The following is a 26188-nucleotide window of genomic DNA, read 5'->3' as shown; positions in this document are numbered from 1 at the left end:
CAGTGTAAGTTAAAAAAAAATGGAGACAACTTGGTCCATAGTACTCTCGAGATGGTCGAACTGCTGCTTCCGCTTCTGTTCGGTGATCTGTTGTCGCAGGCGGAACAATCTTTGGCCTCTACCTTAGTATGGATGCTAGGTTGATAGATTATGTTAATAACCAGGCTGACATCTAAGACACAACCGTACCGCCATCCTCTACAGAGAAGGTCTTTTATATACTTTGCAACGATGCCCAAAATATCAGTGCGTCTATTAAGTACCCATCATTCTCTTGTCAAACCCCTGTTCTGTACCTGTTGGCAGAAATCCTTTGCTAAAGAAATTGGTCCAAAGCACTTCTACACCAGAATTGGCTGCGGCACTTGGAAAACAATCATCTAGCGATATGGACGTGTCTAGAAAAACACCATCTTCCGTCTGCTGAGACAGATACTCAAGTCCAAGGACCTGTTGCTGGGGAATCGGACGCTCCCGGTGCACTTCTGAAGATATTTCCTCTTTCTCCTTGCTCGAGTCTTGAACTTGAAGGTTCATGAGAGGTTTGATGATCTCGTTCATCTCGTTCTGGCCCATGGCCAGACGCCAATAACTCTCGACACATCGGCTGTGCAATCTCCCCAACACGGCATGGAAAGTTGTTGGGATAAAAAAGCGTCCTTCGTCCGATGATAATTTGAGCTTTTCGAGGACAAGGCGCATTAAATCCAGAGCAGAAATCTGTTCAGCTTCCGACATATCCGCTCCATCGGTGGTCGGTCTATTAAAAACCTCGAGTTTAATGATCATAACAACAGCATACATCATCCTGGTAAAGACGATTATGGGCACTTGCTGTAGGATTTCGGGGGAGAATTGAAGGAACAACTGAATCAGGTTCCGAGCCACATTCAGGCATTCTATGCGCGCATCAACATACTGTGGCAAATCCGGAGCGAATGTGTTCGCCGACAGGAAAGTATGAATAGCATAAGGAGGGCAAAAATCTCGAAACTCGTGATTATCATAAAGACCTGGCTCATAGAGGTTAAGAAGGATGACATGGTAGTGTATCTCGAGAGTTACTTTAAGTATTAGTTATTTGAACGAAAGATAGTGATGGCAATCTTACGAGTCATAACTTCTTCTGGCAGATTCTGCCGCAAATCCTTGACTCGTTGGAGACAGCCTTGCAGAATAAAACGGGTACGGGGGTCCGAATGATTAAATCTTGGCGAGTTCTCATCTGACCCGACTCTGGTTATGGCAAGAGACTCCTCTGCAAGCCGTTGGAGTCTGATCCATGCTGCCAAACGTCGATCACCAAGATGTGTGCTAGCTGGAGAACCTAAGATATTTATACACTCTTGCACCCAGGGGCCATAGTATAGCGTGCTCGGCCGACGGAATGACATGGCAATACTGGACATACATTAGCATAATTGCGGGATATTAGACTAGGAAGAGGAGTTGAACCCTGAGCATAGAAAGTAGCAAGCTGAGAACGCCCTAACAGTTTCCAAGTATTCCTTGGTATGTAAAACTTCAGGGTTAGACGACGGAATTTGATATCGCTCGTCATTTGAGGATCGCAGGTCAATTACCATAGTAGCTGCGATATTAATAAACTGGCCAAAGTTCAAATGCTGGAACTTGCCGGGCGGATGACTCCAAGTTACAAGAACCAGAGCAGCTTGTATGAGGTCTATGGATTTCCGACCGTAAATCATGGCCTCCTCCATGACATATCGCTCCGCATCTCGAAAGAGTGGTGTCCAGAGATCTGGCCTGAAGCTGCTTGATGACGTTGCCAGTATGGCCCGGAAGAGTGCTGGTCGATCTTGCTGCAAAGCCCGCCATGAGAGGAGAGCGTCGGGAAAAATCAAAGGGTAATGCGGTAAAAGGTCAGTAAAGAACTTGGTGTATAATTCTTCTGCGAGCGACTCTTTAATAATTCCTCGCGACACAGGGTCTCCCTTGACCGGCGATTCGCTAGTAGTCTCATAAGATGTAGAATGGCTGGGAGACGTGGTTGAGATGCGCCCATATGACGGAAATGAGCCTTGGCTACTCGCGGGCGTTAGCGAGGCTTCTGAGGTTGGTGGTATGCACAGATCTCCTTGGCGCCCTGTAGCAACCATCCGCTGAACTTCCTCGAGCTTCTGTTCAAGTTCGTGGATTCTTGTTTCATTGCGTCTCCGTCTTTTTCTTGTGGCTGGAGCGTTAAAGACACATTCAATGTCCAGCTTTCTGCAGCGGTTGCATTTTTCCAACGAAGGCTGTGAGTTGGAAAGGTCCGAGATGCACCTGATCTTCCTCTTCCGACAACCCTTGGACTTGCATTAGCAATGACGTTGACGAGTGTTCGTTCATCATACCTCGCAGGTCCTATTCAGACGAGTCTCCACTGTACCTTCTAAGGTACTCATATTGTATCCGTTTGTGTATCTGTGACTGTCACAAAAGCGGACTGAGTGAGGAAATACGGTCGCGGCTTCGAAAGCTGGGTCCGCTCGGGAAGCGCTTTTTCGAGGCGAGGGCGGCATTTAATAAAGCACCGCGTGCCGATACAGACGCGCGCTAGTCTACGTCAGACAATAAACATACGACGAATGACTCGTGGCTGGCGTTGATCAGCCTCGTTTAGTGCTTACGCTTTGTTACTCCGCTTACTCTCGATTCAAATTTTGATCTGCGAGACTTTCCAGAGGAAGCGTTGTGATTATGCATGAAGCCAGCTACCATTAGTATAACTTCAAGAAAAATATCACTCAAGGCAGGTGTTGGCAACGAAAGACAAGAATGAATAGCGACTGTATTTTGCCCGTAGTATAATCTAATATTTAATACAGAGGGAGAGAGGGAGCAAGCTTTAGCAGATCAAGAAGCTTAAAATTAAGTTAGTGAGTGAAGGTTATTATGCTTAACACGCTGATAGGTTCGATCCGTTCGGGGCTTCAATAATTCCTAGGTACCGCTGTTGAGGCCATAGATTGCAGTTGAATAGTGCAACCACAATTCGAGCAACCATCCGGACACAGATGCGCTGTTTCCTATCTGTATTTGCTCTTCTTGTGTTAGCAACAAGCCTTGTCGATTCGGGCCTTTCCCTTGTGGCTTAGCGAGACAAAGATACAAAAATTGATGTCGCATAAATTTGGGTAAAGCACGCCTCTGGGGGCAGCACCCCCAGAGAATATTCCTACAGTACAAATACCCTATTTATAAAGGTTTAGTGGAAACCTTCGAAGTGACAGGCAGGTAGTTCGACCACAGTGGCCTGTTGAACTAATTACTCTTAATAGAGCTCTAAAATTCATATAAAGATTCTAACTAGCTAACATGTATGTCCAGGGCTGCAGAACATCCAAGGACTGCGAAACATAGAACATAAATGAAAGTCTACCTTTATGTCGCCACCCTGCTGGGTCCATCCGACTCCATCTTAATATCCAGCTGATGCCCCAACACAACATATGAACTATACCCCATCACATAACCTTGGGGCCGTAGTCCAATCACGCCTTGCACAGAGCTCCTCCATTCTTCCAGTCACCAACACTCTTTTGGGCATATACATAGTCAGTATGCTCAATGAGTTCCGAGACTTGTCTGATCTGACCATGGGTTGGAAGAACACTGGAACCTCGTCAGTTTCTTGCTTTTCTTTATTTATCGAGTAATAGGGAGCACTTACTAGGCGCTCTCGGGCAGACCATCTTTAACAAGCTGACCGAGCCACTCTCGCATTTCCCACCTGTCATTATTGGCATCAGGCATACCAGGATGCCATGCGTCAGCCTCGATGACAGCAATGCCCGATTTGTTGGTAGGGCACTTGTCAGTGATAAAGGCATATGACCAGTCAATGGAGTGGGTAGCTTGCTCTTCCCAGATGAACCAGGCTTGGTGCTTGCTATCGCTATGGATGTAGGGGTGCGTTTCACTAGCAGACAATCAGATCGTAGTTCTCAGCCGATTGATAAAGGAAACCTACTTGAAGGTGATGGGCTCTGCACTGGGAATGCTCGACCAGTAGCTCGCTGCGATTTCAGGGACGATCAACTTGGCCCCAACTCTAACGTACTCAGCTCCTCCGCTGTGATCACGGTGATGGTGAGTAGGCTGTTGCAGGAGTGTTAGTGTCCCATCACCAAAACTCGATTCATCCTCAATCTTGGGAGCTTACCCAGAGGTATTTGATAGGCTTGCCAATGTTCTTGTCGATCCATTCGATCACCTGTTTGGTCCACTGGGGAGGTGCATCACCAACGATAACATGGTCTTCGAACTCGATCACGAACTGCTTAACTCCCAGAAATTCGTCGTTGACAATAAGCCAGTGAGCGTTGGGTAGACCGGGAACAATGTTTTTGTGCTTGATACTGTCGACAGAGTTGTTGCTAATGCCGGACCCAGGACCAGACCAAAGCATGTTGCTGCTGAATTCGAGAATGTGCGCATGACTTAGACCCTCAGTCCTCCTGGGCGCCTCTTTGGGGAAGAATCCTTTTCCTTCCGATAGGCCATTGAAGTAGTTCTTGGGAAACTTGGGATTGATAGTGATTTCCTCGACGATGAACTCCTCGAGTGTTGCATCTAGCTTCTGCGTAGTGGAGTTATAAACGGTCTGGAACGTGTGGGGGAATTTGATGCCCTCGATGGCTTTGTATTGAGAAAGGTAAAGGTTGTTTGTCGAAGGTCCATAGATCATGTGATTCTCTTCGGTGCGGATGATGTGAGGGAGATGACTAGAAGCATCGAAAGATAATGGTGATTTCGAGAACGGGATCATAAACTATCCTGGTTAGATCAGGATGGCCATATTCGAAGCTGGAAACCTACCAGCAGGTGTCTTAATTCCATTGATTAAAACCTTAATAGCCTTTAGACCATGATGACCGTTCATCTAGGTATGTCAGCAAACTCTGCAGTTGGTGATTCCCAACAGAATGTCTAATACTTACCTCCAACAAAAGCTTTGGCGAAAAGACGTTTCCTTGCAGGACGAGAGACTCTTCGAGGGCAGCTATAACAGTGAATGAGTCATCAACTGACTTCAGGAGCAGGAACAGAAGCCCAAACTCACCATCAACGTATCCGGATGTAAGGTTTGCAGGAAGCCAGATTTGATTGTTTCCACGAACATAGCATGCAAATCCGTCTTTACCGCCGCAAACAACGAGAGAGTAGTCTAACTCATCAAGTCTAGCAGATGCCCAATACCAGTACTCTAATGCGGTGTAAGCCTGTCGACTTACTAGAGAGGGAGATGACATTACGTATCACTGGGCTTGAAGGTACGGTCAATTCGCTGGGTCAACTGACCCGAGGAATAGCTAAAGGATACATTCTGAGAGCCAGAGATTTCGACAGCTGTGTCTGCTTTGTCCATGTTGTAGCTCTGCAGAAGGCTGCGGGAATGATAGACACTCGATAGATTTGATAAGTTACGTGATTGGTGGATTATTACTGCCGGACGGACTTTTGTGACTGATAGATGATTCCATCAATACCTGCAATGGCCTTCTCGCCGCCGAGCGCGGCCAGAGCTTGACTAACAAGAGTATCAGTAGTCAGAGGGTGCAAGGGGACCGTCTTCGAAGCCGCAAGTGTCACCATAGCGAATGAGAGAGCGAGTATCTTTATAGTAGATATAACACAAATCGGTAATTGAATGTGAGGCTTAAGAGGCGATTAAGGTCTCGTAATAACTAAACGCCGATCTGCTTACTTGTGTATTATCGGCGAACTTGTTAAGATAAGGAGATATTAAAAACTCAGCAATGCTTGCCCCTTACAGCACGTTTACATATCGCCACAGAAAGTTCATACCACTCACCAGGCCTGTCAAACCAGTATACAAAATCAGAATGCCATATCCACTTCCATATCCTCCAATGACCTTTCCTTGCCACGGTTGACCTCGGATAAGAGAACTACTCAACGGTCCTGATATAATATTGCCTACTCCCCTGCCCACAGAAAGGTAGCCATGCACCATAATAGGATCAATATACTCGTTTTCATCTTGAAATTTCTGAGAGACTTCTCTCATAATGCCAGGCCAAATAGAAGCCCAGGATCCAGCAAATAGGCCATACATAACACAGAATATATAAAGAACAGGTAGAGACGCCGTAAATCCCCAGACTAATAAGACGGAGATACCTACGCCCACTGCTGATATAAGCATGCAAGTCGTGACCGCAAGCTTATCACTAAGAAAACCCATGATCAACAGGCCGATACTCGTGGCAATATTGACCAGAATGATTGTCCAAGCCGATAATATAGTAGAAGCTCCAAAGGTTATTCGAGCATAAGTTGGTAAATAGATAGTCGGGAGGAAGTATCCTGTTGCTTCCACCACATTGGCCAGCTGGTGGAGCATAAACACCTTAGATGTGATAAATCGCATATCGAGGGGCCTCCTTTGCATAGCAGTGGAGAGCGGAAGCCTAGGCCTGATAAAGTAGGCTAACGGAGCTGCCATTCCAAATAAAATACCAGAACAGACTCTGGCAGTTATTTGAAAGCCATAGTTCTTAAGGAGAAACTCAAGAATCAGCGGTAATACAGCACCTCCGACTCCAGCAGCACTCCAAACGATCCCATAAGCAAAGCCTTTGCGCCGAATAAACCACTCGTTGATATAGAGAGTACAAGGGCAGTAGGCAAAGCAGCCGCCAATGCCGAATAATACCCCTTGTGTTGCAATAAGCTGCTCTACACTTGTGCAAAAAGAGCTCATTGCCATGGCTAAGGATGCGATAAAGAGTCCTACGTAGGTGAACCAGCGGGCTTGGCGAGGATACAAGCGACATAAGATAACTGCAAATGGTGCTCCTAGATATAGCATGCCCTGTCTCGTGTTAATCGGGTTTTGCGTGGTTTAACGAACGTGTTTCTTACCGTAGTTGTAGTTCCAATAACAGCGATGCTATTAGAACCTGCATAAGGTTTATTATAAGTGTAATAATCTTGAAAGACACCAAATGAGAAGCCAAAGCCTATTTATACATGGATTAGCTGGTTTCAAGGCATTCTAAATAAAGGAAGACTTACCGTAGGTTACAGCTTCAACGACCCAGCAAGCGGCCAAGAACAGCCAGGCCTTTCTACCGCCATCGGCAGGAGGCAAACAGAACTCAACGTTCGTTGTACGAGCCTCGAAGCGTTCATTGAGTGTGTTCCGCAACTGCATCGTATCATCCGACACGGCGCCGTTATGCACAGCAAGCTCAATTGAAGTGTTAGGCATTGGGGATATATATTGAATCGTAAGTTGAGATGTAATTGTAAAATAAACAGAGAAAGGCTAGGTTGTGTAGAGTATGGTTAGTATATATGGTAGAATGAATGAACCGCGCCCTAATTAGATTTAATGCCATGGTGCGCCCTATGGTAGGAATGTCAATGTTGCTTGTAGATCTAACTAAAAATAGCTCCACTTCAAGAGTAGATAATACAGTGAGGGAATAAAAGTTCTAACACATTCTGGGTCCGACCCCGCTTTTATAGTGGATTGCTAAAAGTCCTAACATATCTGTCAAACCGGAGGTATCATGTAATCAAGATGGATGGATTACATGATTCCGCAGGGGTTTAGCTTAAACGAGCCTCGGGTTTGGAATAAGCTGCTCACATGATAAGTTGGATTCTCAAATAGGGTTAGCCTAGGCAATACCTCTAAGAAGACGGGTAATAGAATCAACAAGAATCAATAATCGAAATCAGGTTCAACAGGCCACTGCTTGCTTCTATGCCTAGGAAGGCCCCTGTGTCCTTTCTGTGAACAGTGGGTGCTAGATCTACGTGATGAGAAGTTGTAAATAGAGTTCATTCCACCGACGCGAGTATAGTGCCGGCAAGGCCCGGTCCTGTTAACCAATAGGTAGCCGTTGGTGTCGGTCGGGGAGCATGCTCCCCGACCGTCGGCCTGTCGCTTCCATGAGCCCCTCAACGGTCGTAGTCGGCTTTATCGATCAGACAAATTGCATGCTACATAGGATGATCTGAACCAACTTTCTTGGCTTGGTGATCTACTGCAGTAACAAAGGCATAAAATATCAATTGCTTCCTCTCATTACTAGCTTTGGGTAACAGATATCAAATCACAGATTTTGCAATACCAGAAACAACAACAAACGCCTCTCAATGGAAAAGTTCGATGTCGCCGTAGTAGGCCTCGGAGCTCTTGGAAGCGCAGCAGCCTGGCAAGCAGCGCGAAAGGGAGCAAAGGTTGTGGGCTTTGAACAGTTTGAGTTCGGCCACGTCCGAGGCGCATCTCACGACACGTCTCGCATCGTCCGCACAGCATACGATGCTCCAGAATACGTCTCGCTTGCCAAAGCTGCCTACAAAGACTGGGCCGAATTGGAGAAAGACGCCGGTTTGAAGCTGTTGACTGTTACCGGTGGCATCGTTGTGCTTGCCAATGATCGCACCTGGACATCCGGCTTCAAGGTCTCGGATTACACTGCGAGCCTCGACGCCAACAATGTACCCTACGAGCTTCTAGGTGCTAAAGAGGTCAACAAACGATGGCCCAAACTTGACATTGGTGGCGACGAGAATGCGGTGTACACCCCAGATACTGGCATTGCGCACGCGGCCAAATCGGTGACGGCGATGCAATTCGTTGCTCGCGCTCGCGGAGCCATTCTCAAGGAAAACACACCAGTAACGGCAGTTATACCGTTTGCAACAGACCAAAACAATAAAGGAGTTATCGTCAAGACAGAAAAGGGCGACTTTCACGCTCGGAAGGTCATTCTAGCTGCAGACGCCTGGACCAACAAACTGCTTGCTCCCCTAGGTGCACAAATTCCACTTGAGGTTATGCAAGAGCAAGTAACATACTTCAAGCCGAAAGAGCCCTCTTTATTTAATGCTGATCACTTCCCTGTATGGATTCGAATGGTTGATGGAAAGACATTCTATGGGTTTCCCACTTTTGGCGAACCTACCATCAAGGCTGGCCGCGACGTGTCAAACAACCGCATGAGCCCTGAAGACCGGTCTTATATCCACTCTCCAAAGCTCTTGGATGAGTTGAGTGCATTCATGAGGGACTTTATATCCAAAGACGAGGAACTTGAAATCCTTCGCACGGTTACATGCCAGTATACGATTACCCCAGGCCGACATTTCATACTTAGCGCACTGGATGAGTACCCCGACATTTTGGTTGCATTGGGGGCGGCTCATGGTTTCAAATTCGCACCCGTTATCGGTCGTGTCATGGCAGAACTGGCTATAGATGGAAAGACAACTGAGGATCTCTCCAAGTTTGTCATCCCAGCGATTCAATCAGGTGTTCGAAGTAAGATTTAGCATGAGGTATATATAGCCATCATTATTTCACAATATATCTTGCTTCCATACACTGCAGTCATGACATTTAGCACAGCATCTTTACCCAACAACGATATAACAAAGCGAATGTGTTTGTCAGCATTGACATGAGGTGCTGATGCGATCCTGGTTCTGATGCTAATTGGTTTGAAGTTTTGGCCCTCAAACTGCTGCTCCTAAAATCACCGCGGCCAATAAATATGGTACAAGTCCCCCTAATAGCTATTTTACCTCGGCAAAGTAGAATTGACTTGTTGCAGATGAAAATAGAGTTTTTCACTTATACTGATGACCAAGACTTGACGGGTCAGTTTGCCTCATGTTTAATCATGCTAGCTAGTGTAGAACGTCTGATTGCATATACGGAAGAGAGAGTATAGGACGAGAAAGCAATAACAGATTGCGCACCAAATATACAATAGAGGGAGCACTTGACTTAATGGCTGACACAGGTACCATTCTGAGAGAAATACATTCAAAGCAAACATTGTAATAGGAATCGTATAATCGCTTCTTCCTACATAGATCGCTTCCCATAAGGCTCAAAAGGTAAAATCACAGCTATGATAGCCTAGCACACCCTGATTAGTAGCCCCTCTCAGAGATTGTTATAAGGAGTAACTTACCATAACGATATAGAGCACAGCGCATACATAGATTGGTACTGATGTTGCAGTGTTGCCGTAAGCTGCTACAAACGAGGATACCAATCCCATAATTCGGTTTCCTGCTACAGCTATTCCGTTACCAGTTGCGCGATGAGCTGATGGCAGCACCTGAGTCGTGTCAGTCGATACACTTAGAGCCAGTCCTATTGATGATTTGACAAACCTCTGGAGTGTACGCATATACTAGGAAGAACTCATATCAGTAGGGGTCCTTTCATCCGTGTAAGCACCAGTGACTCACAAGTTCCATAGTAGATATTCAACGAAAAAGCTATAACACAGCTTAAGGCAACGTTCTGAGCCGGAGTCTTCACAGCAGTATAAGCAAAAAAGAAGGCCATGGTGATGAGCGCTCCAATTGCCATCGTATACTTGCGGCCAAGCAGCTTGGAATTGCACATAAATGCAGCAGCCACTGGCCCGAAGATTCCCGTGACGCTGCTAAGCATGTAGTTCCTCCACTGATAATACGGTCCTGATTCTCCCGTTTCGGCACCACGACTGGCAAGGTAATCAGGAAGGAACACATAAAACAGTGGATATGCCAGGCCTAGAGACGTTAATTTCACGGTCACGAATCAAGGAGGAGATTACGTTACCAATTAGAAGCCATGATATCCAAATGAGAATGGTTGAGATGGCGAGCTTCTTTGTCACGAACAATCCGTGGAAATGTGCCCAGAGCTCACCGAGGCTGTACCTAGACTTACCATAAGTGGAGTTGATGGTCCCCATAGACTCTAGTGCCTCAAACGTGAGACTACACGGCCGTTGATACTTCTTTGCAATATCTTGGAAGATAGCGACCACAGCAGCATCGTCCCCTTTGGCAAGAAGGTACTTTGGGGTCTCCTTGAGTCGGATCACTGTGACTCGTAGAATACTGCACGCAAACACGAGAGCTCCATTACCGTACCAGACATATCGCCAGCCCTGTGATACAAATCAGTGTTAGGAACCAAGGCTATGGTGTATCAAGTGCCTGTACTAACCATGTTGTTATCTTTGGTACATGTATCAGCCTCCACGCAGATGTACTTGGGATTCGAGTAGATTGGCCAGCAAAAGGCGGCAACAATGACATATGCGAGCCCCCACCAGCAGGCCATCAACGTGACAAGCCATTGTTTGTGGCCAGGAAGAAATTCAAGGAATACAGTTGTGTCGAGAACGAGATTTCCGCCAGCACCAAATCTGTTACCCAGTGTTAGTAAGTTTGCGGCTTGGATGACGAGGAACCTACGCAGCTAGACCAACAAAGGTTGCAAGGACAATCCAATTAGGCGACGCACCGGCCGCAATGGCAAATACGGAAGATAAGAAGAGTGAAATGTTGAAAGCATAACGACGACCGATGACATCCGCACCTGAGCAGCAAATAAGAGCCTTGTCACAGAACTAGAAGGGGTATGTTGGGTTACCTAGTCCCCAGAATAATACCCCAACCAGCATTCCCGTATACACAGCCACATTGAGACCATAAGAGAACGCAGGGCGAAACTCCAGAGCAGCCTGACCGGCAGTTACAGCTTGAAGGGCAAGGATGAGAGAATCAGCAGCGTAGCCGAAACCATTTAGGAAAAACAGCTTAAGGTGCATGTTTGTCCACCCGATTTCGTCCATGGTCTACACAGTAGGTGGATTAGTCTGGGATTGTTTTTGTATACTTGGATTGGAGCTCGTTGGACCTTATTGATGAGGCGCATCTTGGCATCAAGCACTGGGTCGATCTCACGCAGAGAGAAGATTTGGCCATCCTCGGTTCCCATCTCGAAACTCAGGGTTTCGCCGGGCCGGTCGCCACTGGTACGTAGGTCGGCATAGCGCTCTCGGTCAGATAGCTTTTCAGATGGAGGAAGCATGGTAACTGGACCGCCAGTGGTGGACTTTTCTGACATGATCACGCAAGATATGGAAAGGAAATAGTGTATGCGAAGGCTACTCTGGTCCGGGTGAATGACCAAATTGTGGAAACTCTCGACTAGAACGTGGAACCTGACGTGTCTTTTATTATTAATTTCGTACATTTACTAGTTCCCATTTTGGCGTTGTCTTTCTTATCTAGCCAACAGTGAGAAATACATTTCACAGCCAGGTATAACTTTCCGTTGCATACTCTTGATTCGTTAATCCGCGAGTTGGCATCAGTCTAATAATCTAAACAGGGTTCGTGGAGCAGGGTAATCAGATATGGCATGGGGTACGGCGGACAGAAATGACATTCCCCGGTGCACAGGGAGCTCTTAGCTCGTCTGTCGGAGCAATGTTATGCATCAATTGATTACTACTTGTTATCAAAAGACCCATATATACCCTGTTCGTTTAATCCAACGAATCAGAAAGAGTCAATTTCAGGATCGGCGTACCAAGTCCGACTCTCGAGGGCAGTGAGGGGTTTAAACTGACAACGATAACTCAGGCACGTGGTCGGGGAATGTCACTTGGGTCTCCCCGGAAGCCGCACCGAGCGGGGCGGGGAGAGTATCGGATGCCCAAACAAGGCAATGGTCATGCGACAGTCATGATGGAGTTGCCGTTTACTGTTCCCGACCAATCAATGCAATGGTATATTGTAACAAAGATATCGCGTGTCGCAGAACAGTGCCGGTACAAGATAGGGACGATAGGAAGGTATGGAAGCTCTCGGGGAGGTCGGACCGTCTGAACTCTCAGTTTGTGAGTGCTGCCTCCCGTTCGTAGACGACGGAAAGATGGTTGAGGGATGGTTGGATACGTTAAGAGAACAACCAAAGCTTCCTGTCTGACTTCCAATTACTTCTAATTTATTGCTTTGCTATAAGCAAACTTAACTACTTCCTACTCTTAAGCCTTGAACAAGTTCTAACAATCTCACGTCAACACCATGTTCTCAAAACTCGGTTCGGTGCTGGCCATGACCAGCGTAAATGGAAATGCAATTCTCTCCAGCAAGCCAGAAGTCCAAGAACCGCGAGCCCTCCCCGCGTCTTGGTATCGGCAGGATGAAATGTATCAGCTTGAGCGACGCGCCATCTTCTCTAAGCGATGGCTTCTTGCCACGCATAAATTACGCTTTACCAAGCCCGGAGACTTTCTCCGCTTTGAAGAGGCTGGTTATGCTTTTGTGCTGTGCCTAGACAAGGACGGAGAGACCATCAATGGCTTTCACAACATCTGCAGGCACAGAGCTTTCCCAATCGCCACAGAAGAGGCGGGAAACGCCAAGATCTTCTCTTGCAAATACCATGGCTGGTCATACGGCATTAACGGAAAACTTGCCAAGGCCCCGCGCTTCGACACCGTCCCAACTTTCAACAAAGAGAACCATAGCCTCTTTCCTGTCCATGTGCATATCGATGCCATTGGATTCGTCTGGGTCAACTTGGATGCGTCCCCGGAACCCGAAGTGAAATGGACGGACGACTTTGAGGGAGTTGACTCGCAGGAACGATTTAAATACTTTGACTTCTCTCAATATCAATTTGATCACGTCTGGGGCATGCAGGGCAACTATAACTGGAAAACCCTTGCTGATAATTACAACGAATGTTATCATTGCCAGGTTGCACACCCAGATGTCAAAGCCATAACAGACTTAACCTTCTACTACACCGTCTCCAAGCCAGGCTACATTCAGCACTTTTCGCGGCCAAAGAAGGGAACGGAGCAAGACGATATCAAGATCAGTAGCACCTACTATTTCCCCAACTCCTGCATGACTGTTTCGTAAGTTCTGGTCCTTTAAATACTTGATGAATGGAGACCTAATCTTTTTTTCTTTCTCGCACAGGCCACATTTCTTCTACATGATGCGATGCGTACCAACATCAGTCGGCACCTGCTCAATGGAGTACGAAGTCTATCGCCATAAAGATGCCACCGACGAAGAATTTGAGAGGACCAACTCCTTCTTTAAGCGAGTTCTCGGGGAAGACAAGTATTTATGTGATGCGGTGCAGAAGAACTTGGAAGCAGGTGTCTTCACTAATGGAGAGCTGCATCCCGACTTGGAGAGCGCGCCGATTTTCTTCCAGAACACGGTTAGGCAGATCGTGACTGAGCACCGTAGAAAGGAGCAAGATTCGAAGGCGGAGATATGGCCAGCTCGTCGACATGTAGCAAATTCGGAGGCCACAAAGGGGGATGATGAGTTTTGTGATGGATTGGCTTGCAAGGCTGATAATGCTGACATGGAGTGGTGAGCTTTGAGATCTGGTGTACTTTGCTGTTCAAGGCAAAATCTTTTTCTACGCCTGTGAAGGTCTAGTACTGTGGGCTGGACCAACTGGACTAGGAGTAATAGAGCAGTATTTATATCTATGATGACTGAGTGCACTGCAATATCCAGATGTCTCATAAATAATGGGCCATAAAAACACAACAGACTCTGTTTTTGTTGCAGACGGTTGCTTATCAGTGCTTTGTCTAGGGTATGGTCCAAGTAGTACAAGTCAATGAAGTCACGCATCACGCTAGCGGCATGCTACCACCGTCGGCCCCGCACTCAACGAAGTTAGGTCTGGGCTCCAATGTGCATCCCCGCATTTGATAAGGCCGTGTATAAAGGTTTCACCCAGCTTTGTACCTCGACAACACCCCTCTTGTCGCAAGCTTTTGTCTTGTCAATTGGCAAATACACGTCATGTACGGCAGTCGATCACATAAACGTCTGCACCAAGCGTGCGAGAACTGTCGGTGAGTCCACATGTAGCCAACTGCAGCGGTTGGAGTGGCGGCGGTGCAATACTGATCAAACATGGACAGGAGGAAGAAAACTCGGTGTCCGGGCGAGAGACCGGCTTGTTCGAGCTGTACTCGCCTTTCAAAAACGTGCACATACCCAGAGATTCGAGGAAACCCTCTGGCCTCAGGTTCTCAAAATGGGAGCAGTTCAACAGACACAGTATGCTTGCTTGGAATCGTCCGGGCATAATTAAGTCATGTTACTCACGACGGGTACTGTTTAGGAGAGACGGCTGGCCCAGCTCGAAGCAAAAATTCGCATGATGGAAAGGCAAGAGTACGATCAACACTCCTCATCTTTGCCGTTTAGGTTCGTGTGGCTGATGATGCTAAACTTGAGTTCAACAGGCCGAATAGTGATATGGACTCTTTTGCCACAAGAATATCAGCGAACTCAGGCCAATCCCAGGACTGGCAGCTACCGCTGTCGCCCAGCGTTGAGATGGATAGCTCACCAACGGTCAGGAAAGTTAGGATAAATTGGTCCACTGAATCATCTTGTTGGTTAACTAGTCGGAGCAGCCTATTGCCACCGAGGGATGTTCTGGAAGATGTCGTCGATGCGTATTTCCAATATTGTCACAAGCAGCCTTTATGGCTATTCAATCGGGAAGACTTTTCCTCGATCCAGGATTGTAATGAGGAGACACTCTTGACCCTACTTGCCCTTGCTTCATGTCATTCGAAGCATCCTTTCTTTGAAGGTCGCCTGCACGAATTGAGTCAAACCTATGCACAGGCTGCGAGAGAGGGAATCATGCAGCAGGTGGGAGAGGGCAAGGTCTCAATAACGACAATTCAGAGCCTCTGCATACTGACACTGGCCAATATACAAGGTAAATCTCCATCTCATCCCAGCTGATCGGGTATCTGCTGAACAGGCCATACAGCCAACATGGCAACTCTGGCATATCTGCACGTGGGCATGGCAATTACGCTTGCGAAATGTGCCAATCTCGATGTTGAGACCTGCGCCCTTGACGACTTTGGCTCGCGCGCAGAAACGCGGAGAAGAGTGTTCTGGAGCCTACACTTACTACAGCAGATGTACGGGCATCAATCCTTCACCACGGACATTTTACAAGATATTACTAGACCGCAATACATTGCGACGCATGCAGATCCCCGGAAGAGCTTCAATGAGATGCCCCCAGCCATTCCACGCGAAGAGATATCAGGTCAAGACGAAACAACGAGTGCTGATAAGAAGAGCGGGACATGGGCCTACATGATCCAGACGTCTACACTGTGGGGAGAGGTCCGCACATACGTAAAGCAATGGGCTCAGCAGACCAACAACGCACCGCCTCCTTGGTCCATCGAGTCTGGATACGCCGTCATCAACGCCTATCTCATGGACTCAGAGACGAAATTCCCAGACCGCCACCGATTTGATAGCGCGCGATTTACCGACCAAGAAAGCCGACACCTTCAGAGCAATCGAGGATATTGGAGCCCGTGGGTATACCAGCAATTCGCATATCACACCATACATAACATGCTAAACCATCCCTTTCTGTATTCATCGCGGCCACAACAGTCGGCTCAATTGGGAGTCCCCAACACATTCTGGAAAACATCCTCAGAACTTGCTTTTATCCACAGCACATGGATTGCACGCCTCATCGAGATGGTCGTCCATAAAGAATATCGCGTCTCGGATCCATTTATTGGTCATTGTGCGGCGATCGCGGCCACCATTCATATCTACTTTTGTCGGGCGGCTGACAAAACTACCAGGGAGGCGGCGCTGGATAGACTGACGAAATGTGTCGCATTTTTGGCTGAACTGGCTTTGCTTTGGCCTTCATGTAGATGGTTGGTAAGTAGGACCATGATACATCTGTATTTTACTGGAACGGAACACTAATCCTTCATAGCACGAAAGACTTCAGTCTTTGATCCGGGCGGCTTTCGAAATAGATCATGAGCAAGAAAAGGACCAAGACGTCCCACCACCGAGGACCATTTCTATCAACACGCGTTTAATGTGGGATATACTTCTTTACAACTCTGGCGCTTACAGGGGCACGACGAGTTCTTCCCAGACAAGAAGTCTTTTCGATGGCAGCTCTCTTTTTCCAGAGGACAACACAGATGATGGAGAAGACATCGTTGAGATAGATAATTTCCACAGCCCAACTGTTGAAGTGAGTCTGGGGAATGGACAGGCATTGCCGCCACAGTCAGGAAGGCGAAGAACGAGATCTGGCCAGGGAGCCCAGGAGGCCCAAGCAAATCTTCTAGCTCAATCTTCTTCTATTCCAGAAGCTTGCGGAGGTTCCACGGAACATACGCCTCTTGCTTCTTGGCCCATGTCTTTGGATATGGCGTATGATCCGTTCTTTCAATTCCAAGATTCGGGTGGTCCCTTTTTTGGAACATGGGAAGTAGGAAATCTGTAGTCTTTGTATGCTGTAGTATTTGGATTAGGGCTAGCGTGAGCTCCCATTACAGTAACAGGAGGCAAGATTATAATTAACCGGAGTTCAGTTCTTTACCAGTACATAAGTCTCAACTACTCCCAACTATTACAGCTTCTAAACCTCGAAGTAGATCCGCCAAGAGGTCTTCTGGATCCTCCACACCAATACTAATTCTCAAAAAGTCCTTTGTCACCGTCGAGTCCGTCATTGTCCTCCACTCAATCAAACTTTCTACGCCGCCGAGGCTGGTCGCATGATGGAAGAGCATCAACTTGGACGGAAGATTCCGGGCATATTCCACCTTGCGAAGAGTTAGAGAAAACACGGGTCCATATCCTCGAGGCATTTGTTTTCGCAGCCAGCTTCCTTCTGTATTGGCTTCGTCTTGCAGACTGGCGTGATGAATCTCTTTGACCACTTTCTGGATGACGTGAACCTCTTTATCGCTGAGACTTCTCGATGATGACTGCCGACAAGTCCCTACCAAGCCAAGTCTTAATGCACTAACGATAGCCTCCGCTGACTGGCTTTGCTTGAGAACTCTCATCTCGAGAGTCCGGATACTCCTGGTTGCAAGCCAGCTATCAAAACCTGCCATGACAGACCCAAGGTACAGTCGGTCCCGATGGAGTTGCTGTAGCCATTCGGTGCCGGGGCTGCCACTCTTGATCGCCAAAATGCCACATAAGAAATCGGAATGGCCACCGATGTATTTTGTTCCAGAGTGCATGACGATATCTGCACCCTGGATGAATGCGTCTTGGAGTGGAGGAGGCGCAAACGTCGAGTCTACGCTGAGATAGGCACCTCTGGAATGGGCACGGTCTGCATAATACTGAATGTCAAAGGCTTTTCCTGTCGGATTAACAGGTGTCTCAAGATGAATCAAGTCGCCTGGACCTAATTGGTCGACGGCACAGTCGAGTGAGAGCACCTCCGTGCCAGACGAACGGGCATAGAGCTCCAGGGTCCCATGGCATCCGTGGTATCCCGCGCCGATAGAGACTTTCTTGGGTCTCAGCATGATCAGCAGAGCATGAAATGCTGCAAGACCAGAGGAGTAGGCAATGCAGGGTTGGCCCAAAATAGAAGATAAAACGGTTTCAAGGCGCGACAATCCTGGTGTGGATTGTCTTGAATAGCAGTGCTCCCCGACATCCAGAACCGGATACGAAGGTCTCTCGTGGTGTTCTCGCATGCGGTCCGGAGCCCGTGGATAACGGAAGGTTGCGGCAACGTGAATTGGCGGTGCCACGTCGTCGACATTATTGAGGACATCATCTGCGTGTACGGCTTGTGTGGCAGTCGACAGATTGGGTAAAGCATTTGCTAAGTTGATTCTGAAACGTTGCTCTATTGGATCCATTTCTTCTATTTGTCAAGACAAGTCGCAAAGCTTACAAGACAATGTTCCGAGGTTCTGTTGCTGGAGGGCTTGATCGCTTCTTATTTAGTGATCTTTTAAATACAATAGCGTTATTAGACAATCTGTCAACCTCTGTTACTTATCTCGGTGGTTTTTACTGGCGCTTGGCCCATGATCCTTCCATTGTCCCCGATATGGGTTCATTGAGTTGGCGGCGGAGAGATTGCACTGCACCCGGCCACGTGACCGGACTCCCCATGCTTTGTTTTCTGCATTATTGCCCCTGAAACGTATGGCTGTAAATGGGTTATGTCTTGTTAGGTTAAATTTATTTCCTGGTAGGCTTTACCACGTGATATGACATGTGACCAATGAAATTTATGTACCCTGCACTGGATAAAACATTAATAACATTAAATTTCAAGTTAATTCAAAGCTGAAAAGAGACTCAGGAGACTTATCAGATTTCTAAAGCTAATATACTACGGAACGCAATTACTTAAAGACGAGACATGGAAATGCCATCCTTTCGGCGTGATTGAGTCCACTTGAGGAGTAGGTCGACTAGTGAAAGAATCTGGTCAGATGTATGATCTGCGTGCAAATTGATCCTCACCCGCTCCTTGTCCTTGGGCACAACGGGAAAATGAACAGCGAGAACGCGAAACTTTGCGTTGTTTAAAAACTGCCCCAGAGCTGCTGCTCCGCCGTGAGGAGTGATGATGGGGATTATGGGTGACTTGAGAGTATCGGATGCAGGCTTCATTGGAATAGTAATGATACCGAGGTGCTGGCAGCTTGGCCATGCTGCATGCTTGCTCACGGCATTGTAGAATAAAGTGATGTTGGACTGCACAAGATCTCGTCTCTAAGGTATCCAGATTAGCAGATATGCGTGAGGTAAACGACCTTGCAACATACTCTTTCGCCTTCGATACTTGCCAGAATGCTATACCCAGCCTTGACTGCTGCCAGCGTGGTGAAGGTTGGTGCCGTGGAGAAAATGAGTCCACGGACGCAACTGAGCAGGACTTGCTTGCACTCTCGGCTTGACAAAACAACGGCTATGACTTTGAGTAAGTATTTGGTAGTCAATCAGAGTTGCAACTGGACTTGGAGCTTACCACCAGAGGCCCCATGTGCTTTACCAAAGGTATGAACTCGAATAGAGAAGTCTTTCTCCAGACCTAAGTAAGAGACAAGGCCTGACCCCTGAGGGCCCACTAATCCTGTCGAATGTGCCTCGTCGATCACAAAGACGACATTTCCAATGGGAAGCTGCTCTTTCACCTCCCTGACAATTGCCTCAAGGGGCGCCACATCGCCGTCCATACTATAGAAAGACTCCAGTGCAACAAATACAAGAGCGAGACCCGTTCTAACCCTTTCATACTGATGCTTGATGGCCTGCAGACGTTGGCGCAGGTTTGACAGATCGTTGTGGGCAAAAGGAAGAGCAGTTGCACGGCCCCTGTACATTCCTTCTCGGATACTTGCATGGACGAGACTGTCATACAGCACAACATCATGCGGCTGGGGGAGTGTTGAAAAGATAGCAACATTTGCTTCATAGCCAGTGTTGAAGAATAAAGCACTGTCCGCTTTATGGAATTGAGCAATGTGCTGTTCTAGTTGGAAAAGGTAATCAGTTGAGCCTTCACCCCAACGGGACGCCCTTCCACCGAGGATAAAGTTCGGGTGCTTTCCAAGTTCATTGAGAAATTCCTTTCCCAAGAGTCCAGAAGAGGACAAGGACAAGGTGTCATTTGAGCCAAAATCAACCATGTCGGTTAAACTGCCTGGGGCTGGTGGCTCAAGCTGCCAGCCTTTCCTTTGCCGATCCTTAAGGATTAGTTGTAGGTTATGTTGAAGTGCATCTGGCTTCGACATGATGGATTTGCTTCTATCAGTTTGAAAGAGGAATTGAAGATGCAAGTCAAGAATAATTTTAAAGGTAGCTGAGCTAGGCTATTTGAGCAGAGCAATACATATTAAGGAAGCAGTGAAAGCGCCAAACACCTGATGGTGGTCTCCTGGGGCTTACTTCGATGTTTGAGCTCCTTTCAAACATAACAGACATTTCTATTGTAACATCTAGCGGTGAAGTGCTGGCAAGCAACTCTTCCCAATCTCCCTCACGGCCAAAAGATGGCAAACACAATGCTTGCCAAGTCGACTAGAGGTAAAAGAACGCATTGTCCTACCAACATCGTACCATAGCATGGACAACACATAGCTCATAGGAAGTAGCTCTGTATGAGAACAATAGAATCTTCTGCAGGATATTCCGGAAAACTATTAAGTCCGTTGGTCCAGGCGTTTTGTAAGGGTTACACTAAAACTTTTCACAGGATATCCCATGACACTATCAAGTCCATCGGTGTCGGCGCTGTGTGACCCTTTGTGGGAACACTAAGATCTCTCGTAGGATATTCCATTGAAAATATTCAGTCCGTCGGTCTGGCCGTGATGGTTGTTTCGAGGTATTACATATGACGAGCCACCTTTCCTTGTAAGACATAATTAGCCTGTATTACATGATCTCGGTCATTGGGTATTCCGTCAAACCGCCGTCGATGTTGCACACTTGTGAGCACTTAGAGCTCGCCAACTCATTTTTAGCGTTGCATTAGCTAATTATTCTGCAGGTTTGTGTTTGTCTATACTTTAAAACTCACCGCTGAGTTCTAAGGGGTCTGAAGGTTGCCAAACCGCTTTAGCGCTGCATTAGCCACTTCTCCTGCAGGTTTGTGTTTCTATACAACCAACGACCAACAACCAAGGCAAGAAGCTCTAACCCCGCAGAACCACGCTACGTATCTAGAACAGTGTTTTTATGCCTGGTAGCAGAGGATAAGAAAAAGTCCAAGACGCGACATCTATGAGTTATTTACCAGGGATAAAGATCAACTTAGTATTCGTATTGCATCTTTTAACATTCAATTACCATTCATCAAAACATAACAATGGAGAACAAGATTATTTCCTGGAGCACTACAGCTCCAGAAGCCATTGCTGTCATTGATGGCGCTCGCTCTACCTCTTATGGCGAACTCGTCAACTCCGCCAGAATAATTGCACGCTTCCTGCAGGAACGCGGCGTCAAGCAAGGCGAAGCTGTGGGGATCTTGTTCGATGTTGATCATCGTCAAGTTATCGCGCAGTTAGCCATTCTCTTTGCTGGTGGAACTTGTGTTCCAATCTCGCCTACAGCACCATTTCATCGCATTGCAAGCATGCTGAGCGATGCCAACGCTCATTACGTTGTCGCTGACGAGAATTCAACCTTCTCTTCCGAGGGTATCACTCCTCTTCATCTCAGTGATGCACCGGCCTCGGGACTGTCCACTGATGCAGCGGACTCTGATCCCTCATGGAGCCAATCACGTCGTACGCACATACTGTTCACCTCTGGTTCAACTGGTAAGCCCAAGGGCGTCCAGATCAGCAGCTCTGCCATAATGCACCTGGCAACTAGTACCCCAGTGACACCATTGAACCCCGAAGATCGGGTGGCTGCTTTCAACGACCCTGGCTTTGATCTGAGCCTCTTCGAAGTCTGGGTTACTCTTCTCAGCGGTGCCACTATCGTCATTATCCCAAAGGTGATAGTAGTTGATTCTACCGCACTGAAGAGCTATCTCGAACGTCAAAGGATTACCATCATGATTATGCCTGCCGCTCTTTTCCATATCGTCGCCAAGTCATCGTCCGACTCCTTTCACTGTCTTCGGCATCTGCTCACTGCGGGTGACGTTGCCAATAAGACGGCCATGCGTGCTGTTCTTGAGCACAGCCCTCCACAGCATCTTTGGAACACGTATGGCCCGACTGAGTGTACAACCCTTGTGACAATGCAAGAAGTCGATGTGAAGGAGACATTGCGTGACCGGATTGGTATTGGGCATTCTGTTGGCCAGATGAAGATTGTCCTCGTGGATCAGTCTCAGCAGGTCATTCGCGATACCAAGCAGCGAGGCGAGATCTGCATCGCTGGGCCTCAACAAACCCAAGGTTATTTGAGTCAACAGGCTGGTGATGAGTCAATCTTCTATCAGCTCAATACCCCGGGAGCCAATGCGGTAGATGAGGACATGCGGGAAGACCAGGGCGACTCTCACACTCGGTATTACCGGACTGGCGACGTGGCCGAATGGAGGAATGACGGCGGCGGCCTAGATTTCATTGGGCGTAGAGACAACCAATTGAAGCACGGAAGCTTTCGAGTAGAACTTGAAGAGATTGAAAGAAGTCTCCTCGAAAGCGAACTTGTTCAATCTGTCATTGTCGTCAATCGGCCAGCAGCAGATTCGGATAGTGTTGCGGTTCTGATCGCGTTTGTCGTGCCCTACGACAAAGCCGCTACAAAGTCGCAAGATCTATCATCCTTTGCCCGGAGCATACTTCCGCATTACATGGTCCCTGATAGATTTGAAATCGTTGAAAATCTTGTTGTGGACTCCAGAGGCAAGATTGATCGTCGTGCCTTTTCGGAGAGCCTCCCTAAAGCGGGACCAACCATCCCCAGTTCGATCCTCACGAATGGGAATGATACCGTGTCATCAACAAAGGCTACGCTTAAAGCCATGTGGGAGCACATTCTGGGCGTCTCCCCTATCACGGACGATGACGACTTCATGGCCCTTGGCGCCACCTCACTCCAAAACGCTGCTCTTATCGCTCGCATTAAGAAGCATCTGGGCCGCCTCATCTCCATGCATGATTTGTACTGCCACTCGCGCTTTGCAAGCTTGCTTCATTTTCTCGAAAGCGATGCAGAGTCCATCACTGCACCTAATGATGCGGATAAATGGATCAAGGACGTCGACACGGCGGATGACATCGAGGAGACGCCAAACTGGGAAGACCCAGACGAAGGGAGAATATTCTTGACTGGTGTGACAGGCTTCGTTGGAGCCTTTCTGCTCGACGAGCTTCTGCGTCATCCAAATGTCAAACAGGTTGCTTGCCTAGTTCGTGGCCAAACAAAAGCCGAAGCTGCTCGTCGCCTTCAAGCCAATCTGCAAAAATACGATCTGTGGCCTGATGACTTTGCTTTGACTACCAAGATCATGGTACTGCCAGGGGATATCACGAGTCGAGATCTCGGTCTGGGATCGGCCAAGTTTGACTGGCTTTCCAATTGGTCCAGCGCCATCTTTCACCTCGCTGCCAAGATCAATTTCTGCGACTCATATCATGAGCACTACGATACCAACATCCTTGGAACTCGCAACATGTTACGTCTTGCTGCGCGAGGGCGACGCAAGACATTCCACTACGTGTCTAGCATCGATACATGGGGTCAGACAGGATATTTTCTAGGAACCAAGAGGGTCTTGGAAGACGAACCTCTAGGTCCCCATATTCAAGGCGTGAGGTACGATGTGGGCTACTCTCAGAGCCAGTGGACGGCTGAGGGAATGGTACGACGCATGAGAGATCGTGGCTTTCCAATCATTATTTATCGGCCCGGCTTCATCATTGGCCATTCTGTCACGGGAGCGAGCAATCCCAACGACCTTGTTTCACGACTCATTTCCAGCTGCATCAAACTTGGATCATGGTTCAAGCTCGATCTTGATCCAGCCTATGTTACAGTTGACTATGTTGTCAAGGCTATGTTACACATCTCACGCTCAACAAAGAACATCGGGAAGTCATATTGCCTTGTGGCGCCACAGGTTGAAGAGTCAGTGTCTGTGAACAAGACATGCTCTCTTATTTGCCAAGCTGGCTACAGCGTGGAGCTCATAAGGTATCCTGATTGGATTGCACAATTGTCGGAAAAGATACTTCCCGATGATCCTCTTGCACCTGTCATGCCGCTGCTAGAAGAAAAGGTCTTGGGCAACTTTACAAGACTTGAGGTGAGCCAGCACTCTCCGATCTACGACTCTAGAAACGCTATCAAGGCTCTTGCAGGTAGTGGTATTCATTATGCTACACTGAGCCCGGATATAATTAAGCGGTATATTGCATTCTGGAATAAGAAGGGCTTTTACTCTATTTAACTTAGTTTGTATAGCTTAAAAAGTACTATAACTATTCTTTTAATTCTTATTATGGGGCCTGCTAAAGACGCTGGCAATGCTCAGCTTAACGTCAAAGTCCTAAACATTAAACATAAGACATTGCTGCCCGCAGCGGGGTTTTCACCGATTACAATAGTGGCCTTGTTAAAGTAGATACTAATCGAGTTACATATTGAAGCCAATGCCTAGGATTCTCTCCTTCAACTAATCCTGATTTCCACCACTTGGGTATTTTATACTACTTTTCTCTAGAGCCTGTTGCCCTCGAATAACTTCCTCAATATCAACCCAGCTGCCTTCAAGCAACCAACAAGCTTCCAAGTGCAAGTCGCGCAGGGTCTCGGAGTGTCGAGTAACCAAGGACTTCAGCTCCATTACTGTGAAAGGTTGATTATGTAGGCTCAGAGACCGAAGCCGTGGCCATGAAAAGTTGACTGGCAGGATATCATCCAAAGAAACAGTTGGTCTCACATCAAGCGGAGGATAACCAATAAACCCAACATGCATATCCTCGAGATGAGGTGCGCTCATACATGACTGAGTGATAGAGCAGAGTGCAAGCATCTCGTGCCTAGGATTATCCTTTAGTTCAAAGCTCCGTGCCCCGAAATCCACATATAGTGCTAGTTTCGTGGTCTGTGCAACCAGGTTCTTTACTCCTGTCTGCTGCGATGGTGATAGTTGCCAAGCTTGCATGTTGGGCGGAGGAACCAAGCGGAGACGAATTGTCCTAGGTCTCAGGCCTTTGTCTGCGAGCTCAGAGCACAACGTTCCGAGCATCTCGACGGGTGGAGTTGCAGTGTGAATCGTCTTGAAAGAGCCACACCATCTTGACTTGCGCAAGATAGGGCTAAAGTGCTGCAGTATTGTATGATCATATCCGGTATGAGCAAAGTCAGCAGCGTCCAAGTGTTCCATGCCTCCCAAATTTCTAATATCGTTCAGCTCCAAGGATACCAGGTTGGACAAGGAACTCAAAGCGGCGCATAACCGAGTGATGTGGTTTTGGCCTTCTCGAAGCTGCTGTTGGTCATTGTACAATTCTTTGTACAGATCATAAAGCTTGAGAAAGAGCCTCTGGGTAGGTGTCGGTGATTCTTCGTCAACTTGGTCACTGAAAAGTTGTTCGAATTCAGGTTCTGTTCTCCAAGCCATATTTGACAGCCACCGGGATTGCGCTTGCGTGTGAGGATACTTATTCCGGTATGATCTCGACCGTTCCATGGTCTCTACATGTCGAAGCAGTCTGGCCTTGGCCTCGAGCATGAATAGTGGCCTGTTGCAGGCTAATTCGGTTTCGTAGTAAGACGTGACTATGCTGACCTTTTGCACTGACTTGCTGAAAATGGGGTGATCGCAAATATCTTCTAAATGAGTGATTGATTTCGAGGTAAGGCAAACAGAAACTTCGGTGAGGAGCAATGGCGATGCAGCATTATTGAAGCGATTTGAAACTAAGCGACACTCTTTAATTGAGCCTTGGCCATTTTTCTCGTTGCGCACAAAGAAAAGAATGTTCCTAAGAACTTCTGAAGGGAGTGACTGAATGTCCACTGCGGATGACATTTTCGATCTAGTTGCAGGAGTAAGATTAAAGTGGAGGGAAAGAGATGCAAAGAAGACATGACGTCT

At 47.5% G+C, this 26188-nt stretch overlaps 11 protein-coding genes across 12 annotated transcripts; 4 read left to right on the top strand and 7 right to left on the bottom strand.

The window, feature by feature from the left end:
- Positions 1 to 164: 164 nt before the first annotated feature.
- On the bottom strand, positions 165 to 2472 carry FOXG_18889 (uncharacterized protein). Its single transcript, XM_018399031.1, has 4 exons — positions 2358 to 2472; positions 1456 to 2309; positions 1112 to 1401; positions 165 to 1064 (listed from the first exon to the last, which is right to left on the bottom strand). Exons 1-4 carry the CDS (start codon positions 2406 to 2408, stop codon positions 256 to 258), a joined length of 2004 nt encoding a protein of 667 aa, XP_018239534.1. The 5' UTR covers positions 2409 to 2472; the 3' UTR covers positions 165 to 255.
- A 1025-nt stretch (positions 2473 to 3497) lies between these two features.
- Positions 3498 to 5601, bottom strand: FOXG_04717 (uncharacterized protein; the record flags this gene model as incomplete). Its single annotated transcript, XM_018382753.1, has 8 exons — positions 3498 to 3618; positions 3677 to 3925; positions 3977 to 4104; positions 4169 to 4777; positions 4947 to 5008; positions 5069 to 5212; positions 5269 to 5411; positions 5465 to 5601. The coding sequence occupies 8 exons, from the start codon at positions 5599 to 5601 to the stop codon at positions 3498 to 3500; spliced, it is 1593 nt and encodes a 530-aa protein (XP_018239533.1).
- Positions 5602 to 6380: 779 nt separating this feature from the next.
- Positions 6381 to 7243, bottom strand: FOXG_04716 (uncharacterized protein; the record flags this gene model as incomplete). Its single annotated transcript, XM_018382752.1, has 4 exons — positions 6381 to 6440; positions 6500 to 6844; positions 6895 to 6992; positions 7048 to 7243. 4 exons carry the CDS (start codon positions 7241 to 7243, stop codon positions 6381 to 6383), a joined length of 699 nt encoding a protein of 232 aa, XP_018239532.1.
- A 710-nt stretch (positions 7244 to 7953) lies between these two features.
- On the top strand, positions 7954 to 9390 carry FOXG_04715 (sarcosine oxidase). Its single transcript, XM_018382751.1, has one exon. It carries the CDS (start codon positions 8140 to 8142, stop codon positions 9316 to 9318), a length of 1179 nt encoding a protein of 392 aa, XP_018239531.1. The 5' UTR covers positions 7954 to 8139; the 3' UTR covers positions 9319 to 9390.
- Positions 9391 to 9823: 433 nt separating this feature from the next.
- FOXG_04714 (uncharacterized protein) lies at positions 9824 to 11910 on the bottom strand. The gene is made up of 9 exons (XM_018382750.1): positions 11696 to 11910; positions 11429 to 11633; positions 11251 to 11374; positions 11000 to 11201; positions 10607 to 10940; positions 10249 to 10557; positions 10171 to 10190; positions 9966 to 10115; positions 9824 to 9910 (listed from the first exon to the last, which is right to left on the bottom strand). The coding sequence occupies exons 1-9, from the start codon at positions 11903 to 11905 to the stop codon at positions 9857 to 9859; spliced, it is 1608 nt and encodes a 535-aa protein (XP_018239530.1). The 5' UTR covers positions 11906 to 11910; the 3' UTR covers positions 9824 to 9856.
- A 960-nt stretch (positions 11911 to 12870) lies between these two features.
- FOXG_04713 (cytochrome P450 oxidoreductase) lies at positions 12871 to 14188 on the top strand (the record flags this gene model as incomplete). Its single annotated transcript, XM_018382749.1, has 2 exons — positions 12871 to 13712; positions 13777 to 14188. The coding sequence occupies 2 exons, from the start codon at positions 12871 to 12873 to the stop codon at positions 14186 to 14188; spliced, it is 1254 nt and encodes a 417-aa protein (XP_018239529.1).
- Positions 14189 to 14516: 328 nt separating this feature from the next.
- On the top strand, positions 14517 to 17233 carry FOXG_04712 (uncharacterized protein). 2 transcript variants are annotated; one of them, XM_018382747.1, is made up of 6 exons: positions 14517 to 14681; positions 14751 to 14889; positions 14954 to 15006; positions 15078 to 15565; positions 15620 to 16551; positions 16610 to 17233. In XM_018382747.1, the coding sequence occupies exons 1-6, from the start codon at positions 14629 to 14631 to the stop codon at positions 17132 to 17134; spliced, it is 2190 nt and encodes a 729-aa protein (XP_018239527.1). In that variant the 5' UTR covers positions 14517 to 14628; the 3' UTR covers positions 17135 to 17233. The 2 variants fall into 2 exon arrangements, with proteins under 2 accessions (XP_018239527.1, XP_018239528.1); XM_018382748.1 differs by having other exon boundaries at positions 14751 to 15006.
- Positions 17234 to 17243: 10 nt separating this feature from the next.
- On the bottom strand, positions 17244 to 18521 carry FOXG_04711 (cystathionine beta-lyase; the record flags this gene model as incomplete). Its single annotated transcript, XM_018382746.1, has 1 exon — positions 17244 to 18521. The coding sequence occupies one exon, from the start codon at positions 18519 to 18521 to the stop codon at positions 17244 to 17246; it is 1278 nt and encodes a 425-aa protein (XP_018239526.1).
- Positions 18522 to 19020: 499 nt separating this feature from the next.
- FOXG_04710 (uncharacterized protein) lies at positions 19021 to 20411 on the bottom strand (the record flags this gene model as incomplete). Its single annotated transcript, XM_018382745.1, has 3 exons — positions 19021 to 19389; positions 19443 to 19585; positions 19646 to 20411. 3 exons carry the CDS (start codon positions 20409 to 20411, stop codon positions 19021 to 19023), a joined length of 1278 nt encoding a protein of 425 aa, XP_018239525.1.
- Positions 20412 to 21487: 1076 nt separating this feature from the next.
- On the top strand, positions 21488 to 24535 carry FOXG_04709 (uncharacterized protein; the record flags this gene model as incomplete). The annotated part of the gene is made up of 1 exon (XM_018382744.1): positions 21488 to 24535. One exon carries the CDS (start codon positions 21488 to 21490, stop codon positions 24533 to 24535), a length of 3048 nt encoding a protein of 1015 aa, XP_018239524.1.
- A 134-nt stretch (positions 24536 to 24669) lies between these two features.
- On the bottom strand, positions 24670 to 26153 carry FOXG_04708 (uncharacterized protein). The gene has a single exon (XM_018382743.1). The coding sequence runs from the start codon at positions 26120 to 26122 to the stop codon at positions 24761 to 24763; it is 1362 nt and encodes a 453-aa protein (XP_018239523.1). The 5' UTR covers positions 26123 to 26153; the 3' UTR covers positions 24670 to 24760.
- Positions 26154 to 26188: the final 35 nt, after the last annotated feature.

The sequence above is a fragment of the Fusarium oxysporum genome, chromosome 7 (genome assembly GCF_000149955.1).
Source record: "Fusarium oxysporum f. sp. lycopersici 4287 chromosome 7, whole genome shotgun sequence".
In the NCBI taxonomy this organism is placed as follows: domain Eukaryota; kingdom Fungi; phylum Ascomycota; class Sordariomycetes; order Hypocreales; family Nectriaceae; genus Fusarium; species Fusarium oxysporum.
This window is presented reverse-complemented; position numbering and strand designations above follow the sequence as displayed.

What these genes read in the sequence shown, in the direction of transcription:
- FOXG_18889 (XM_018399031.1), bottom strand. Translation starts at nt 2,408, where the DNA reads ATGAGTACCTTAGAAGGTACAGTGGAGACTCGTCTGAATAGGACCTGC. An exon ending in GTCTGAATAGGACCTGCGAG is followed by an intron (nt 2,310 to 2,357) that starts GTATGATGAACG and finishes TGCAAGTCCAAG; the next exon opens with GGTTGTCGGAAGAGGAAGAT. An exon ending in TGCTACTTTCTATGCTCAGG is followed by an intron (nt 1,402 to 1,455) that starts GTTCAACTCCTC and finishes ATGTATGTCCAG; the next exon opens with TATTGCCATGTCATTCCGTC.
- FOXG_04715 (XM_018382751.1), top strand. Translation starts at nt 8,140, where the DNA reads ATGGAAAAGTTCGATGTCGCCGTAGTAGGCCTCGGAGCTCTTGGAAGC.
- FOXG_04714 (XM_018382750.1), bottom strand. Translation starts at nt 11,905, where the DNA reads ATGTCAGAAAAGTCCACCACTGGCGGTCCAGTTACCATGCTTCCTCCA. An exon ending in GGTATTATTCTGGGGACTAG is followed by an intron (nt 11,375 to 11,428) that starts GTAACCCAACAT and finishes TTTGCTGCTCAG; the next exon opens with GTGCGGATGTCATCGGTCGT. An exon ending in TATATGCGTACACTCCAGAG is followed by an intron (nt 10,116 to 10,170) that starts GTTTGTCAAATC and finishes GACACGACTCAG; the next exon opens with GTGCTGCCATCAGCTCATCG.
- FOXG_04712 (XM_018382747.1), top strand. Translation starts at nt 14,629, where the DNA reads ATGTACGGCAGTCGATCACATAAACGTCTGCACCAAGCGTGCGAGAAC. An exon ending in CAAGCGTGCGAGAACTGTCG is followed by an intron (nt 14,682 to 14,750) that starts GTGAGTCCACAT and finishes AAACATGGACAG; the next exon opens with GAGGAAGAAAACTCGGTGTC. An exon ending in GGAGCAGTTCAACAGACACA is followed by an intron (nt 14,890 to 14,953) that starts GTATGCTTGCTT and finishes GGTACTGTTTAG; the next exon opens with GAGAGACGGCTGGCCCAGCT.
- FOXG_04708 (XM_018382743.1), bottom strand. Translation starts at nt 26,122, where the DNA reads ATGTCATCCGCAGTGGACATTCAGTCACTCCCTTCAGAAGTTCTTAGG.